This window comes from Oncorhynchus gorbuscha, linkage group LG19, assembly GCF_021184085.1.
Source record: "Oncorhynchus gorbuscha isolate QuinsamMale2020 ecotype Even-year linkage group LG19, OgorEven_v1.0, whole genome shotgun sequence".
NCBI lineage: Eukaryota > Metazoa > Chordata > Actinopteri > Salmoniformes > Salmonidae > Oncorhynchus > Oncorhynchus gorbuscha.
In genome coordinates, this window is record NC_060191.1 from 24,031,523 (window position 1) to 24,049,777 (window position 18,255).

General features: G+C 45.4%; 1 protein-coding gene across 1 annotated transcript in view; it reads left to right on the top strand.

The window, feature by feature from the left end:
• Nucleotides 1-18,255, top strand: part of myom3 (myomesin 3) — a 92,898-nt gene that overhangs the window by 12,860 nt on the left and 61,783 nt on the right. The window contains exon 3 of the mRNA XM_046314619.1: nt 8,235-8,339. Coding sequence (XP_046170575.1) covers nt 8,235-8,339 — 105 coding nt within the window. The remainder of the gene's footprint in view (nt 1-8,234; nt 8,340-18,255) is intronic.

Here is an 18,255-nt window from a genome sequence, read left to right on the forward strand (position 1 = left end):
ATTATGAAGTTTTGTTATGGAGGCTTTTATTTTTGTTTTTTTACACCAGCTTCAAACCGTGTAAAATACAATATTTTTGCAGTTGAGACACAACATCATCATAATAATAATAATAATAATAAATTACAATTGTAGAATGCTTTTCATTAATAGATGTGAATCACAAAGTTCTTTGCATTGAGAACAACCATTAAAATAAAAAGGCTTTAAAAAAGGACTATAAACTTTCAAAGATGGTTTAGTACTATACACGATACAGAAAATAATGAAGGACTCGACAAGGACAAAACAACAGAATTCTAAGCTAACATATAAGACCAACAACAGACACCACCTGCTCTTGAATATAGGGTGGGTAATTTCAATCGTATAAATATCATTCATATATCCTGTCCCTTCAGACCACTGCAGTTTAGCTGGTACACCATTGAAATGTGAATTGAATTGAACATTTCACTTCTAATTACTACCACAAATATGGCATCCGGTCCACCCACCATTAAATGTCCATTTCTGTTCTATTACCTATATTTCTATGATTTCAATAGGTTTCTTGTGGAGGATTGACAGTATAATTTAAAACAATAGACATTCCGATTCAAGTCAACATTCTCTGTTAAGTGCCCTCTTATACCCCTATAAACAGTAAGGAGAACACTTGCAGTTTGGGAGGCAAGTCGAGACAATAAAGGTCTACGGCATCTTAAAGTAATAGGAGAGGTGCTAACTTTGGCTCAACTTTGATCCACAAGGGTCCATTACACTTTAACAAGAGCAACTTCCGCTGCATTCAGGAGATATTCTGAGAGATCATGCTTGTATCAGGTCTTATGGGGGCTGCTTGACCTATATTCGGGGTTTTGAATTGTCCCATGCTACAACACATTTCTGAAAGTCCGAGTTTATTTCCCTCACAAAGTGAATACAGCCAGCTAATTTATGTAGCCATATTGCTTCAGGCACTCCTTTCAGAAAGAAAGACTACTTGTGATGACAATGCAAATTGTTGTGACTTCCCATTTTATTTTGTTTATTTGCTGGGACAGTTCCCCTTTTTCACAGAGCTCAGAGAGAGCAGCTTCTGCTTTTTCTTTTGTTTGGTTCCTGGACTGTTCCGCAGCGTGCAGAGAGAGAGTGATAGGGTGTTGTTGAATAATGTAGCATGGAGCCTAAGGCTGGACAATATCACTCTGGCTCTGGTCCACTAAGCACACACAGTAAATAGAGGCCTGCTCCTTCAGAAAAGTGTGTGGTTTCGATAGTGATATCATTACTCCCCAAAATGTGGCTGAACAACAACACGAGGGGGTAGAAAACGCACTAGCAAATCTTTACAGAATTATAGTGTAAATTCATAGATGATATGCATTCAAAGGGATCAATATTAATGCATCTCTTTCCAATATAGAACAGGATACATGGGCATCCTATGAGATACACTACATGACCAAAGGTATGTGGACACCTACTTGTCCAACATCTCATTCCAAAATCATGTGGTTAATATGGATTTGGTCCCCCCTTTGCTGCTATAACAGCCTCCACTCTTGTGGGAAGGTTTTCCAACAAGAGCATCAGTGAGGTCGAGCACTGATGTTGGGCGATTAGGCCTGGCTCGCAGTCGGTGTTCCAATTCATCCCAAAGGTGTTTGATGGGGTTGAGGTCAGGGCTCCGTGCAGGCCAGTCAAATTCTTCCACATCGATCTCAACAAACAATTTCTGTATGGACCTCGCTTTGTAAATGGGGGAATTGTCGTACTGAAACAGGAAAGGGCCTTCTCCAAACTGTTGCCATAAAGTTGGAAGTACAGAATCATCTAGAATGTCATTGTATGCTTTAGTGTTAAGATTTTCCTTCACTGGAACTAAGGGGTCTAGCCCGAACCATGAAAAACAGCCCTAGACCATTATTCCTCCTCCACCAAATTTTACAGTTTGCACTATGGTAGCTATGGTTTTCCTGGCATCCGCCAAACCCAGATTCGTCCGTCAGACTGCCAGAGTCCAAGTGACGGCGAGCTTTACACCACTCCAGCCGAGGCTTGGCATTGTGCATGGTGATCTTAGGCTTGTGTGCAGCTGCTCGGCCATGGAAACCCAATTCATGAAGCTCCTGAAGAACAGTTCTTGTGCTGACGTTGCTTCCAAAGATAGTTTGAAACTCAGTAGCGAGTGTTGCAACCGAGGATATATGATTGTACGCGCTACGCGCTTCAGCAGTTCAGCTGAGTCATTGTTGCTCCTAGACGTTTCCACTTCACAGTAACAGTACTTACAGTTGACCGTGGCAGCTCTAGCAGGGCAGAAAAGGTTGACAAACTGATTTGTTGGAAAGGTGGCATCCTATGACGGTGCCATGTTGAAAGTCACTGAGCTCTTCAGTAAGGCCATTCTACTGTCAATGTTTGTCTATGGAGATTGCATGGCTGTGTGCTCCATTTTATACCCCTGTCAGCAAACGGGTGTAGCTGAAATAGCCGAATCCACTCATTTGAAGCGGTGTCCACATACTTGAATACAGCTATTTACTTGTATTTTTTTACATGATTATGTTTATAGAAAAGTAAGTCTTTCCAACATAGAACAAGCCACAAGAACATCCTATTATGTAAAATATACCAGTAAAAAGATGTGGGATCTTAATTTGAGCCAGTTTGCTACAGAATGAAAACAATCTTGTAGCAACAGGAAATGTGAATTATTTTGTGGATTATAATTAATAATCATTTTTTGTAGGGGTTGATACATTTTTTGTTTGGTCAAATTAAGTCAGATTTTTTGGGGTGGACATTATTAACTTTAGAAGCCTTTGTAAACCTCAAAGTACACTACATGTTTACATTTCCTGCCGTGCAGGAAAATTCTCAGCAACAAAAGAGTGATCAAATGACGATCCTACTGTATGGATTCATTAGCTATCCTGTCTTAGAGATCTACCCAATGGCTCTCACTGTTTTTCTCTTCACGCCTCGGAGACATTTAACAACGTCTTGTTGGCTGTACTGAGACAAATACACCCTCTGCACCTGGTTTCACACCTCCCTGTAACAGGGTGAAAATGAGCTATCCAACCAGCCTAAGGCAAGTCCATGGAATAATAGCTTGTTTACACTAGTACCCCAAGGACAAATTTGATCTCAATCTTTTTGTCCGTCCATCCAGATTGCAGACCTGCAGGTTAGTCTAATTTAATAACTCCAGATGAAACAGGAACAGTAGAAATCGGGCCCTGTAAAAATATGAAGGCAGATTTGAATCGAGACAATAAGAGTGGCTAGCTGTGATCCCTACTAAAACCCTCATTGGTATCTGCTGGGTATTAAGGGCCTTTGTGTGCTTATGTGGAACTGCTACTCCTCTGCCCACTGTTGTGCCACTGCAGTGTCGAATCAAATCAAAATGTATTTGTCACACGCCTCGTAGACAACAGGTGGAGACTTACTTATCATTGAATCAGTGAAACGTATACTTACAGTGAGGGGGAAAGTATTTGATCCCCTGCTGATTTTGTATGTTTACCCACTGACAAAGAAATGATCCGTCTATAATTTTAATGGTAGGTTTATTTGAACAGTGAGAGACAGAATAACAACAACAAAATCCAGAAAAACGCATTTAAAAATGTTAGAAATTGATTTGCATTTTAATGAGGGAAAAAAGTATTTGACCCCTCTGCACAACATGACTTAGTACTTGGTGGCAAAACACTTGTTGGCAATCACAGAGGTCAGAAGTTTCTTGTAGTTGGCCACCAGGTTTGCACACATCTCAGGAGGGATTTTGTCCCACTCCTCTTTGCAGATCTTCTCCAAGTCATTAAGGTTTTGAGGCTGACATTTGGCAACTCAAACCTTCAGCTCCCTCCACAGATTTATGGGTTTATGGGTTTATCTATGGGATTAAGTTGTCCTGTCCCCTTACCAGAAAAACATCCCCAAAGCATAATGTTTCCACCTCCATGTTTGACGGTGGGGATGGTGTTCTTGGGGTCATAGGCAGCATTCCTCCTCCTCCAAACACGGCGAGTTGAGTTGATGCCAAAGACCTCCCTTTTGTTCTCATCTGACCACAACACTTTCACCCAGTTGTCCTCTGAATCATTCAGATGATCATTGGCAAACTTCAGACGGACATGTACAGTGGGGCAAAAAAGTATTTAGTCAGCCACTAATTGTGCAAGTTCTCCAACTTAAAAATATGAGAGAGGCCTGTAATTTTCATCATAGGTACACTTCAACTATGCCAGACAAAATGAAGGAGAAAAATCCAGAAAATCACATTGTAGGATTTTTATGAATTTATTTTCAAATTATGGTGGAAAATAAAAGTTTGTCTCAGCCACGTTTCATCTTCAATGCCCTTGCTGATGGAAGGTTTTCACTCAAAATCTCACGATACATTGCCCCATTCATTCTTTCCTTTACACGGATCAGTCATCCTGGTCCCTCTGCAGAAAAACAGCCCCAAAGCATAATGTTTCCACCCTCATGCTTCACAGTAGGTATGGTGTTCTTTGGATGCAACTGAGCATTCTTTGTCATCCAAACACGACGAGGTGAGTTTTTACCAAAAAGTTATATTTTGGTTTCATCTGACCATATAACATTCTCCCAATCTTCTTCTGGATCATCCAAATGCTCTCTAGCAAACTTCAGACGGGCCTGGACATGTACTGGCTTAAGCAGGGGGACACGTCTGGCACTGCAGGATTTGAGTCCCTGGCGGCGTAGTGTGTTACTGATGGTAGGCTTTGTTACTTTGGTCCCAGCTCTCTCCAGGTCATTCACTAGGTCCCCCCGTGTGGTTCTGGGATTTTTGCTCACCGTTCTTGTGATCATTTTGACCCCACGGGGTGAGATCTTGCATGGAGCCCCAGATCGAGGGAGATTATCAGTGGTCTTGTATGTCTTCCATTTCCTAATAATTGCTCCCACAGTTGATTTCTTCAAACCAAGCTGATTACCTATTGCAGATTCAGTCTTCCCAGCCTGGTGCAGATCTACAATTTTGATTCTGGTGTCCTTTGACAGCTCTTTGGTCTTGGCCATAGTGGAGTTTGGAGTGTGACTGTTTGAGGTTGTGGATAGGTGTCTTTTATACTGATAACAAGTTCAAACAGGTGCCATTCATACAGGTAACGAGTGGAGGACAGATGAGCCTCTTAAAGAAGAAGTTACAGGTCTGTGAGAGCCAGAAATCCTGCTTGTTTGTAGGTGACCAAATAATTATTTTTCACCATAATTTGCAAATAAATTAATAAAAAAATCCTACAATGTGATTTTCTGGATTTGTTTCCCCACTGAATAAGTGCTTTCTTGAGCAGTGGGACCTTGCGGGCGCTGCAGGATTTCAGCCCTTCACGGCGTAGTGTGTTACCAATTGTTTTCTTGGTGACTATGGTCACAGCTGCCTTGAGATCATTGACAGGATCCTCCAGTGTAGTTCTGGGCTGATTCCTCACCGTTCTCATGATCATTGCAACTCCACGAGGTGAGATCTTGCATGGAGCCCCAGGCCGAGGGAGACTGGCAGTTATTTTGGGTTTCTTCCATTTGCGAATAATCACACCAACTGTTGTCACCTTCTCACTAAACTGCTTGGCGGTGGTCTTGTAGCCCACTCCAGCCTTGTGTAGGTCTACAATCTTGTCCCTGACATCCTTGGAGAGCTCTTTGGTCTTGACCATGGTGGAGAGTTTGGAATCTGATTGATTGATTGCTTCTGTGGACAGGTGTCTTTTATACAGGTAACAAACTGAGATTAGGAGCACTCCCTTTAAGAGTGTGCTCCTAATCTCAGCTCGTTACCTGTATAAAAGACACCTGGGAGCCAGAAATCTTTCTGATTGAGAGGGGATCAAATACTTATTTCCCTCATTAAAATGCAAATCAATTTATAATATTTTTGACATGCGTTTTTATGGATTTTGTTGTTGTTATTCTGTCTCTCACTGTTCAAATAAACCTACCATTAAAATTATAGACTGATCATTTCTTTGTCAGTGGGCAAACGTACAGAATCAGCAGGGGATCAAATACTTTTTTCCCTCACTGTATTGGTCCTTTTGTGTGTGTGTGTGTGTTTGTGTGTGTGTGTGTGTGTGAGAATGACATTAGCCTAGCTCGAGATAGCTGAGAGGCACAAGAAATGCACTTTTGAATTAGAACCACTACTGCGTGCTTCTGTCACAAACAGGCACAGAGCCATGGCTACTGGTGCGTCCCCTGAAGGTCCATGACACCATTTGTTTTTTAAAGAAAAATTGTTACATGGGAAATAATGGCATGTGATCATGCAACAGCAAATGAATACAATGCTGCTGCGTCTTAATTAAGCACATGTCTACACAACATGCACTGGATTCATAGCCAGAGGTCAACAAACAATCCTTATGATTAGTGACCCTGTTTTAAAGAGCTGGGTTGTATTCATTAGTCCACACCGTATCAAAGTGTTTTGAAACAGAAAAAAAAAGCTTTTCCTATTGGAGAAGTTCTGGTTGTCCCTTCCTGTTTCATTTAGTTTTATTTTTGCTAATTGCCAAATGAATATGACCCTGGGGTCAAAACATTGGCCGTTCGTTCCTCCTGGCTCTACAACCTCCCCACAACAAAACAACATGGCTTTATGCACCACTGAAAAAGAGGAACAAAGACGATTAGAACTAGCAGAACAGAAGGCAGCAGGTGATTATAACATTACTCTCAGTTGAGAGAAAACAGGTCAGCCATAGCATTGCCTGACTAGATTTCAGCTTGGTTAGGACCCCACATGGGAGCACCTATCTCAACCAGATATCACGTCAGCTGCAGTTACTGGCTGGGTGGATGTTTTGTGGGACTTTTTAATTCATGATCCATAAAAACAGGATGAACTCGCAGGGATGTTTAAAGATTCAACATGATGCTCATTTGTCATAACTGAAAAGGCCACAGAGAAGATTTATGCACAATTGCTAGAGCTGCCATGCTAAATCAAATCAAATCAAATTGTTAGGTCTACACAACAGGTGTAAACCTTACCATTAAATGCTTACTTACAAGCCCTTTTAACCAACAATGCAGTTTTAAGAAAAATAAGAGTTAAGAAAATATTTACTAAATTAACTAAAGTAAAAAGAAAGTAACACAATAAAATAACAATAGCAAGGCTATATACAGGGGGTACCGGTTAAACGAGGTAATTGAGGTATTATGTAATGTACTGCAGCTGGGGGTAAAGTGACTATTACCCCCAAAGAAAATACGAATATTGTATAATCTCGTTAGAATGTTAACATGGTAACAATTCATCACACAACTGATTTATTGTTCTTATCTTTACACCCTTTTTTACATTGGTTTGGAGGATCCCAGGTGTTGCACTGCTGTGTTCCCTTACAATTGATATGACGAAAGGCCCTGTACGTGTTACTTAAAAGCAAGAGATAACGACTTCAAATCTTACATTGAACAGACTTACACAATGCATCCGGAGGTGATATCACAAATTATTTGACAAACCATTCATTAGCGACGACTGACTCGTGAATAAAACGCTGCCTCTTAATTCCCTCTCTACCTTTATCCTGTATCTAGTCGCTGATCCAAATAAAGGCCTGTAGTCCACTCTAAGCTGTAGAGCTAGTCAAGTAGTCTTAGTTTGGACAGAGACATTGACATCGTTATTCACAGAGGTTATCAGTCTCTATTATCATGCTGAACTCCAGCTCTATCTCAGCTGTTAATATTGCCCTTGTTTCTATTCAGCTGTTATTCTCATCAACTTGTTCTGTTGGTAAGTAATCAGACTCCAGGAATTGGAAATAATAAAGGCAAATGTAAGCAATGTTTCCGCGTTTCATTTGACATTGTAATTTTAAAAGCCAAAGCCATGTCCCCAGTAAAAATTGTTGAATAAAACATTGTGCTTGTAATTCAGTTTTGCTCATAGGTCACCTATGAGCGGAACTCCCTCAGGTTGTGTGGCCTCCCCTGGTGGTCAGATTCAGAATAGCAGGACAGTTGTAACTACACTTGACTTGGGGCTGAGATTTGCTGTTGATGTCTGACACCCTGGTAGAAATGACACCATCGAGCTTCAGATCCACGCACCCTGTCCCACAACTCTTGTCGGACAAAACAACCTCCTCATGATTAATTGATCTTTTATTGAATTATCTGATTTCTACTTTGATTAAAATACCCAATGAATCTAATATGTTGTTGTTTGTTCTGTCCCTGTGATGCACCAGTGATGAGGAGGCTTCCTACTCTGAGTTCTATCCCATCATTCCCGGTGATGTGATGTCGGTCAAGGAGATCCTGAACATCGGCAAATTCCCACGGCACAGGACATGGTATGTTGAGAAGAGTTATGCAGGTGTTAGGGTGTCTGATATATACAGTAATACAGTAAGCCTTGTCCGAACCAGAATGGCCCATAGGGCATGGTTCTATGTCCTATTTCTGTAGCGTGAGGTAGCTCCATGTACAAGCACACCCCCCTGCATAGTCAATACAATACGATTGGTACAATTCATAACTAAATTATGCTTCTAAAATGCATTCACGCACCAGCAACGGCCCGTTGTAACAGGAGCACCCTGAGGTAAGATCAATGAATGCTATTATGAAACAATTATGAAACAAATGATGGCAAAGTCAGAGTTGAGGCAACGTTCAAACTGAGCCGTCTACAATCGGCAACACCTCAGCGAAGCACAAAGCAAAGACATCTCTGCTGCATCTTCTCCTGACTAATTCATCCCTGCCTGGTAGTGGTTCCAGGCTTATCTCTCCTGTGTAGAGCACATCCAGAGTGAGGCGTGGGGGTAGTCCAGCAGTTTAGGTCACTGCCTTCAGAATACATGTACATGGGTTTGAATCTGACCCACTGCACACTTTCATTCGACTTTTCCTGTTGCACTTCTATATTTAAATCCCAGCCCCTGTCCCCGCAGGAGGCCTTTTGGTAGGCCGTCATTGTAAATAAGAATTTGTTCTTAACAGACTTGCCTAGTTAAATAAAGGTCAAATAAAAAATATACATCCAATCAAATAGAGAATAGACTCAGAACATGACTCTGCAGTCAGCACAGTCTCTGACTCTCTGTGGACAACTATCTGTATGAAACATAGCGTAGGCCTCTAAGTTAGCAACGTCAGCTATAAATATCAATGGGGACGCCATGTAACGCCAAAGCCAAAGCAATCTCTGCATCCTCCCACTCCACCATCCATGACAACATGAGATCAGGTTCCACTGGCGCTGGCCCTTAGTTCAAGGGCCATCCTTCTGAAGCATCAGAGATTGACGATAAAACAAAGATTCCATTCATGTCTCTTTTTTGATTTTCACTCTTCATTTTCGCTGTCATTTAAAACTCCAGCTGCTCTATGACCTCATATACTGGCTCAATAAGTTTATATGTGATGTCAATAAACTAAACAGTAATCCCTGATGACACGAGTTTATTAACGAGCAAAGACGTTATAGAGGAGGGAGGGAAGAGAAAAGGGCTGCGGAGGAGGTGAATGTGATGAAGTAGGGTGCATCTTTTGTTTAAAGATTATATCACAAGCTTGGGGATTTCATAACCAGCTGTCATTGTAGAGAATGTTATACATCTCAAAATAAATAGGGATCCAGACTGGAAGGTTTAGGTCACAGTAAACATGATGGGAAGGGGGAAAAGTGGCATCTCATAAAACCCCTTATCCAGGGACACCTTGCCCTTTCCCTATTGTTCATGTGGCTGATAATGTGATTCAATGTAGGCCGTCATTGTAAATAGAATTGTTCTCAACTATTTTACTTCAGCTTGAAGCTGGGATTTTGCTAAACCAATGTTCCAAGATGGCGTAGCAGTAAGTCGTCCTGTCGTGTCGTGTCCCTTGTATATATTGTTTCTTTTTCGTTTTTACATATTTTTCTTCGCATATCTCTTTAAAAACATTTTGCTAAACCTAAGCTTCCAAATACTCTCCTGCAACCCGCCTCACCCAATGTAGCTATTTTTCCTAAAGTATTTATATTTACTTCGGAACCCCTCAACTGAAGCTAGCCAGCTAACCACCAGCTATGCTAGCGGTCTTCAGCTAACCGGCCATCAGCTAACCTTTAGCTCGGAAAGCTCTCGCCAGTTCGAACAACGCGACTCTAACCAGAGCATAACGGACCTATTTATTTTTCATCCCGGATTCCCACCGCAAACGGAACATTTTTTCAGCTGGATCTTCACAACTAGCTATCGAGCTAAACCGCAATCCCGGATGATTACTCCTGGCTAGCGTTTCCACCCACTTAGCTTGAAGCTAGCCCGGCCAGAGCACCTGTGCTACCACTGTAGCATACTCCTGGGCTACAATACACTGGCCCACGACCGGTCTATCAATGTCACCGCATGAAGAGGAATAAACAGACTCACCCCATCGCGACATCCCCCAAAGGCCAACTCTCTAGCCCTTGCTATCTCCTTGCTTGCTAATTCGGCCTTCTAACTGCTAGCTTGTTTAGCTCCGGTCCGCTAACTGCTACCTTGTTTAGCCCCGGCCTACGAACTGCTAGCTTGTTAGCACAGGCCTGCTAACCGTCTGAATCGCCGCGTCCCAAACACTCACTGGACCCATATTTACTTTCTATCTCTTTTCGATTTTGAATTTGTTTATACCTTCCGGAAACCTGCCTCACCCAATGTGATACGGAATCGCTATTATTTTAAATTTTTAGAACACACTCAAGAACCTCCAGAAGCTAACCAGCTAACTAGCTACAAGCTATTTAGTCATTGTTAGTGTTTTTTTAACCTGGATAACACTCGCCAGTCCAGCTTCCCTGCCCCATCCACCGCTGCCCCCTGGACACTGATCTCTTGGCTACATAGCTGATGCACACTGGACTGTCCATTAATCACGGTACTCCATTCTGCTTGTTTGTTTTATCTGTCGGCCCCGTTGCCTAGTCAACGCCATTTTACCTGCTGTTGTTGTGCTAGCTAATTAGCTGTTGTTGTCTCACCTACTGTTTTAGCTAGGTTTCCCAATTCAACACTTGTGATTAATAATAATAATAATATATGCCATTTAGCAGACGCTTTTATCCAAAGCGACTTACAGTCATGTGTGCATACATTCTACGTATGGGTGGTCCCGGGGATCGAACTCACTACCCTGGCGTTACAAGCGCCATGCTCTACCAACTGAGCTACAGGGCCCCGTATGCCTCGCTGTATGTCTCTCTCAAATGTCAATATGCCTTGTATACTGTTGTTCAGGTTAGTTATCATTGTTTTAGTTCACAACGGAGCCCCTAGTTCCACTCTTCATACCCCTGATACCTCCTTTGTCCCACCTCCCACACATGCGGTGACCTCACCCATTACAACCAGCATGTCCAGAGATACAACCTCTCTCATCATCACCCAGTGCCGATCCTTTCCCCTGATTAGAGTCCCTATTTATTCCTTTGTGTTCCGTTCCTGTCCCGTCGGTTCCTTGTTTAGTATTCACCATGCTGTGATTGCGTTTCGCCCTGTCCTGTCGTGTTTTTGCTGTGATTGTGTATCGCCCTGTCCTGTCGTGTTTTTGCCTTCATCAGATGCTGCGTGTGAGCAGGTGTCTCTGTCTACTACGGCCTGCGCCTACCGAAGCGACCTGCAGTCTGTGGCCGCTTCTCCAGTTATTCCCTCTACAGACTAGAGGATTTCTGTTATTCCCTGTTTGGACTTAAATAAACTCTGTTTCTGTTAAGTCGCTTTTGGGTCCTCTTTCACCTGCATGACAGAAGGAACCGACCAAGGAATGGACCCAGCGACTTCAGACGCTCGTTACACTGCCGTCGAGATCCAAGGAGCCATGCTCGGCAGACACGAGCAGGAATTGTCTGCTGCTCGCCATGCCGTGGAGAACCTGGCCGCTCAGGTTTCCGACCTCTCTGGACAGTTCCAGAGTCTACGTCTCGTGCCACCTGTTACTTCCTGGCCTGCCGAGCCTCCAGAACCTAGGGTTAATAACCCACCTTGCTACTCCGGGCAGCCCACTGAGTGCCGCTCCTTTCTCACGCAGTGTGAGATTGTGTTCTCTCTCCAACCCAACACATACTCTAGAGAGAGAGCTCGGGTTGCTTACGTCATTTCACTCCTTACTGGCCGGGCTCGAGAATGGGGCACAGCTATCTGGGAGGCAAGGGCTGATTGCTCTAACAAGTTCCAGAACTTTAAAGAGGAGATGATTCGGGTTTTTGACCGTTCAGTTTTTGGTAGGGAGGCTTCTAGGGCCCTGGCTTCCTTATGCCAAGGTGAACGGTCCATAACGGATTATTCTATTGAGTTTCGCACTCTTGCTGCCTCTAGTGAGTGGAACGAGCCGGCGCTGCTCGCTCGTTTTCTGGAGGGACTCCACGCAGTGGTTAAGGATGAGATTCTCTCCCGGGAGGTTCCTTCAGATGTGGACTCTTTGATTGCTCTCGCCATCCGCATAGAACGACGGGTAGATCTTCGTCACCGGGCTCGTGGAAGAGAGCTCGCATCAACGGTGTTTCCCTGCTCCGCATCGCAACCATCTCCCTCCTCTGGCTTTGAGACTGAGCCCATGCAGCTGGGAGGGATTCGCATCTCGACTAAGGAGAGGGAACGGAGGATCACCAACCGCCTGTGCCTCTATTGCGGAGTTGCTGGACATTTTGTTAATTCATGTCCAGTAAGAGGCCAGAGCCCATCAGTAAGCGGAGGGCTACTGGTGAGCGCTACTACTCAGGTCTCTTCATCTAGATCTTGTACTACTATGTCGGTCCATCTACGCTGGACCGGTTCGGGTGCTACATGCAGTGCCTTGATTGACTCTGGGGCTGAGGGTTGTTTCATGGACGAAGCATGGGTTCGGAAACATAACATTCCTTTCAGACCGTTAGACAAGCCTACGCCCATGTTTGCCTTAGATGGTAGTCATCTTCCCAGTATCAAATTTGAGACACTACCTTTAACTCTCACAGTATCTGGTAACCACAGTGAGACTATTTCTTTTTGATTTTCCGTTCACCGTTTACACCTGTTGTTTTGGGTCATCCCTGGCTAGTATGTCATAATCCTTCTATTAATTGGTCTAGTAATTCTATCCTATCCTGGAACGTTTCTTGTCATGTGAAGTGTTTAATGTCTGCCATCCCTCCCGTTTCTTCTGTCCCTACTTCTCAGGAGGAACCTGGCGATTTGACAGGAGTGCCGGAGGAATATCATGATCTGCGCACGGTCTTCAGTCGGTCCCGAGCCAACTCCCTTCCTCCTCACCGGTCGTATGATTGTAGTATTGATCTCCTTCCGGGGACCACTCCTCCTCGAGGTAGACTATACTCTCTGTCGGCTCCCGAACGTAAGGCTCTCGAGGATTATTTGTCTGTGTCTCTTGACGCCGGTACCATAGTGCCTTCTTCTTCTCCGGCCGGGGCGGGGTTCTTTTTGTTAAGAAGAAGGACGGTACTCTGCGCCCCTGCGTGGATTATCGAGGGCTGAATGACATAACGGTTAAGAATCGTTATCCGCTTCCCCTTATGTCATCAGCCTTCGAGATTCTGCAGGGAGCCAGGTGCTTTACTAAGTTGGACCTTCGTAACGCTTACCATCTCGTGCGCATCAGAGAGGGGGACGAGTGGAAAACGGCGTTTAACACTCCGTTAGGGCATTTTGAGTACCGGGTTCTGCCGTTCGGTCTCGCCAATGCGCCAGCTGTTTTTCAGGCATTAGTTAATGATGTTCTGAGAGACATGCTGAACATCTTTGTTTTTGTCTATCTTGACGATATCCTGATTTTTTCTCCGTCACTCGAGATTCATGTTCAGCACGTTCGACGTGTTCTACAGCGCCTTTTAGAGAATTGTCTCTACGTAAAGGCTGAGAAGTGCTCTTTTCATGTCTCCTCCGTTACTTTTCTCGGTTCCGTTATTTCCGCTGAAGGCATTCAGATGGATTCCGCTAAGGTCCAAGCTGTCAGTGATTGGCCCGTTCCAAGGTCACGTGTCGAGTTGCAGCGCTTTTTAGGTTTCGCTAATTTCTATCGGCGTTTCATTCGTAATTTCGGTCAAGTTGCTGCTCCTCTCACAGCTCTTACTTCTGTCAAGACGTGTTTTAAGTGGTCCGGTTCCGCCCAGGAGCTTTTGATCTTCTAAAAGAACGTTTTACGTCCGCTCCTATCCTCGTTACTCCTGACGTCACTAGACAATTCATTGTCGAGGTTGACGCTTCAGAGGTAGGCGTGGGAGCCATTCTATCCCAGCGCTTCCAGTCTGACGATAAGGTTCATCCTTGCGCTTATTTTTCTCATCGCCTGTCGCCATCTGAGCGCAACTATGATGTGGGTAACCGTGAACTGCTCGCCATCCGCTTAGCCCTAGGCGAATGGCGACAGTGGTTGGAGGGGGCGACCGTTCCTTTTGTCGTTTGGACAGACCATAAGAACCTTGAGTACATCCGTTCTGCCAAACGACTTAATGCCCGTCAAGCTCGTTGGGCGTTGTTTTTCGCTCGTTTCGAGTTTGTGATTTCTTACCGTCCGGGTAGCAAGAACACCAAGCCTGATGCCTTATCCCGTCTGTTTAGTTCTTCTGTGGCTTCTACTGATCCCGAGGGATTCTTCCTTATGGGCGTGTTGTCGGGTTAACAGTCTGGGGAATTGAAAGACAGGTTAAGCAAGCACTCACGCACACTGCGTCGCCGCGCTTGTCCTAGTAACCTCCTTTTCGTTCCTGTTTCCACTCGTCTGGCTGTTCTTCAGTGGGCTCACTCTGCCAAGTTAGCTGGTCATCCCGGTGTTCGAGGCACTCTTGCGTCTATTCGCCAGCGCTTTTGGTGGCCGACTCAGGAGCGTGACACGCGCCGTTTCGTGGCTGCTTGTTCGGACTGCGCGCAGACTAAGTCGGGTAACTCTCCTCCTGCCGGTCGTCTCAGACCGCTCCCCATTCCTTCTCGACCATGGTCTCACATCGCCTTAGGCTTCACTACCGGTCTGCCTTTGTCTGCGGGGAAGACTGTGAGAGCCGCCAATAAACGCAGGATTAAGAGTCCAAGGTATTGTTGCGGCCAGAGAGTGTGGCTTTCCACTCGCAACCTTCCTCTTACGACAGCTTTCGTAAGTTGACTCCGCGGTTCATTGGTCCGTTCCGTGTCTCCCAGGTCGTCAATCCTGTCGCTGTGCGACTGCTTCTTCCGCGACATCTTCGTCGCGTCCATCCTGTCTTCCATGTCTCCTGTGTTAAGCCCTTTCTTCGCACCCCGTTCGTCTTCCCTCCCCCCTCCCGTCCTTGTCGAGAGCGCACCTATTTACAAGGTACATAAGATCATGGACATGCGTTCTCGGGGACGGGGTCACCAATACTTAGTGGATTGGGAGGGTTACGGTCCTGAGGAGAGGAGTTGGGTTCCGTCTCGGGACGTGCTGGACCGTTCACTCATCGATGATTTCCTCCGTTGCCGCCAGGATTCCTCCTCGAGTGCGCCAGGAGGCGCTCGGTGAGTGGGGGTACTGTCATGTTTGTCATTTATTATCATGTCTTGTCCCTGTGCTCCCCATTTTGTTCGTTTCCCTCTGCTGGTCTTATTGGGTTCTTTCCCTCTTTCTATCCCTCTCTCTCCCCCTCCCCTCTCACTCTCTCGCTCTCTCTTCTCTCTATCGTTCCGTTCCTGCTCCCAGCTGTTCCTATTCCCCTAATCATCATTTAGTCTTCCCACACCTGTTCCCGATCCTTTCCCCTGATTAGAGTCCCTATTTATTCCTTTGTGTTCCGTTCCTGTCCCGTCGGTTCCTTGTTTAGTATTCACCATGCTGTGATTGCGTTTCGCCCTGTCCTGTCGTGTTTTTGCTGTGATTGTGTATCGCCCTGTCCTGTCGTGTTTTTTGCCTTCATCAGATGCTGCGTGTGAGCAGGTGTCTCTGTCTACTACGGCCTGCGCCTACCCGAAGCGACCTGCAGTCTGTGGCCGCTTCTCCAGTTATTCCCCTCTACAGACTAGAGGATTTCTGTTATTCCCTGTTTGGACTTAAATAAACTCTGTTTCTGTTAAGTCGCTTTTGGGTCCTCTTTCACCTGCATGACAGCCTGGGCTTACCTCCGCTGTACCCGCACCCCACCATACCCCTGTCTGCGCATTTTGCCCTGAATATATTCTACCATGCCCAGAAACCTGCTCCTCTTATTCTCTGTCCCCAACGCTCTAGGCCTCATACGCATACCTCATACCACTCCTTCTCTGTTCCGTGGGAGATGTGGAGGTAAACCCAGGCCCTGCATGTCCCCAGGCACCCTAATTTGTTGACTTCTGTGATCGAAAAAGCCTTGGTTTCATGCATGTCAACATCAGAAGCCTCCTCCCTAAGTTTGTTTTACTCACTGCTTTAGCACACTCTGCTAACCCTGATGTCCTTGCCGTGTCTGAATCCTGGCTCAGGAAGGCCACCAAAAATTCAGAGATTTCCATACCCAACTATAACATCTTCCGTCAAGATAGAACTGCCAAAGGGGGAGGAGTTGCAGTCTACTGCAGAGATAGCCTGCAAAGTAATGTCATACTTTCCAGGTCCATACCCAAACAGTTCGAACTACTAATTTTGAAAATTACTCTCTCCAGAAATAAGTCTCTCACTGTTGCCGCCTGCTACCGACCCCCCTCAGCTCCCAGCTGTGCCCTGGACACCATTTGTGAATTGATCGCCCCCCATCTAGCTTCAGAGTTTGTTCTGTTAGGTGACCTAAACTGGGATATGCTTAACACCCCGGCAGTCCTACAATCTAAGCTAGATGCCCTCAATCTCACACAAATCATCAAGGAACCCACAAGGTATAACCCTAACTCTGTAAACAAGGGCACCCTCATAGACATCATCCTGACCAACTGGCCCTCCAAATACTCCTCCGCTGTCTCCAACCAGGATCTCAGCGATCACTGCCTCATTGCCTGTATCTGCTACGGAGCCGCAGTCAAACGACCACCCCTCATCACTGTCAAACGCTCCCTAAAACACTTCTGTGAGCAGGCCTTTCTAATCGACCTGGCCCGGGTATCCTGGAAGGACATTGACCTCATCCCGTCAGTTGAGGATGCCTGGTCATTCTTTAAAAGTAACTTCCTCACCATTTTAGATAAGCATGCTCCGTTCGAAAAATACAGAACTAAGAACAGATACAGCCCTTGGTTCACTCCAGACCTGACTGCCCTCGACCAGCACAAAAACATCCTGTGGCGGACTGCAATAGCATCGAATAGTCCCCGCGATATGCAACTGTTCAGAGAAGTCAGGAACCAATACACGCAGTCAGTCAGGAAAGCTAAGGCCAGCTTCTTCAGGCAGAAGTTTGCATCCTGTAGCTCTAACTCCAAAAAGTTCTGGGACACTGTGAAGTCCATGGAGAACAAGAGCACCTCCTCCCAGCTGCCCACTGCACTGAGGCTAGGTAACACGGTCACCACCGATAAATCCATGATTATCGTCGAAAACTTCAATAAGCATTTCTCAATGGCTGGCCATGCCCCCCCCCCCGCAGCTCCTCGCCCAAGTCTCTCTAGGTTCTCCTTTACCCAAATCCAGATAGCAGATGTTCTGAAAGAGCTGCAAAACCTGGACCCGTACAAATCAGCTGGGCTTGACAATCTGGACCCTCTATTTCTGAAACTATCCGCCGCCATTGTCGCAACCCCTATTACCAGCCTGTTCAACCTCTCTTTCATATCGTCTGAGATCCCCAAGGATTGGAAAGCTGCCGCAGTCATCCCCCTCTTCAGAGGGGGAGACACCCTGGACCCAAACTGTTACAGACCTATATCCATCCTGCCCTGCCTATCTAAGGTCTTCGAAAGCCAAGTCAACAAACAGGTCACTGACCATCTCGAATTCCACCGTACCTTCTCCGCTGTGCAATCTGGTTTCCGAGCCGGTCACGGTGCACCTCAGCCACACTCAAGGTACTAAACGTTATCATAACCGCCATCGACAAAAGACTGTACTGTGCAGCAGTCTTCATCGACCTTGCCAAGGCTTTCGACTCTGTCAATCACCATATTCTTATCGGCAGACTCAGTAGCCTCGGTTTTTCGGATAACTGCCTTGCCTGGTTCACCAATTACTTTGCAGACAGAGTTCAGTGTGTCAAATCGGAGGGCATGCTGTCCGGTCCTCTGGTAGACTCTATGGGGGTGCCACAGGGTTCAATTCTCGGGCCGACTCTTTTCTCTGTATATATCAATGATGTTGCTCTTGCTGCGGGCGATTCCCTTATCCACCTCTACGCAG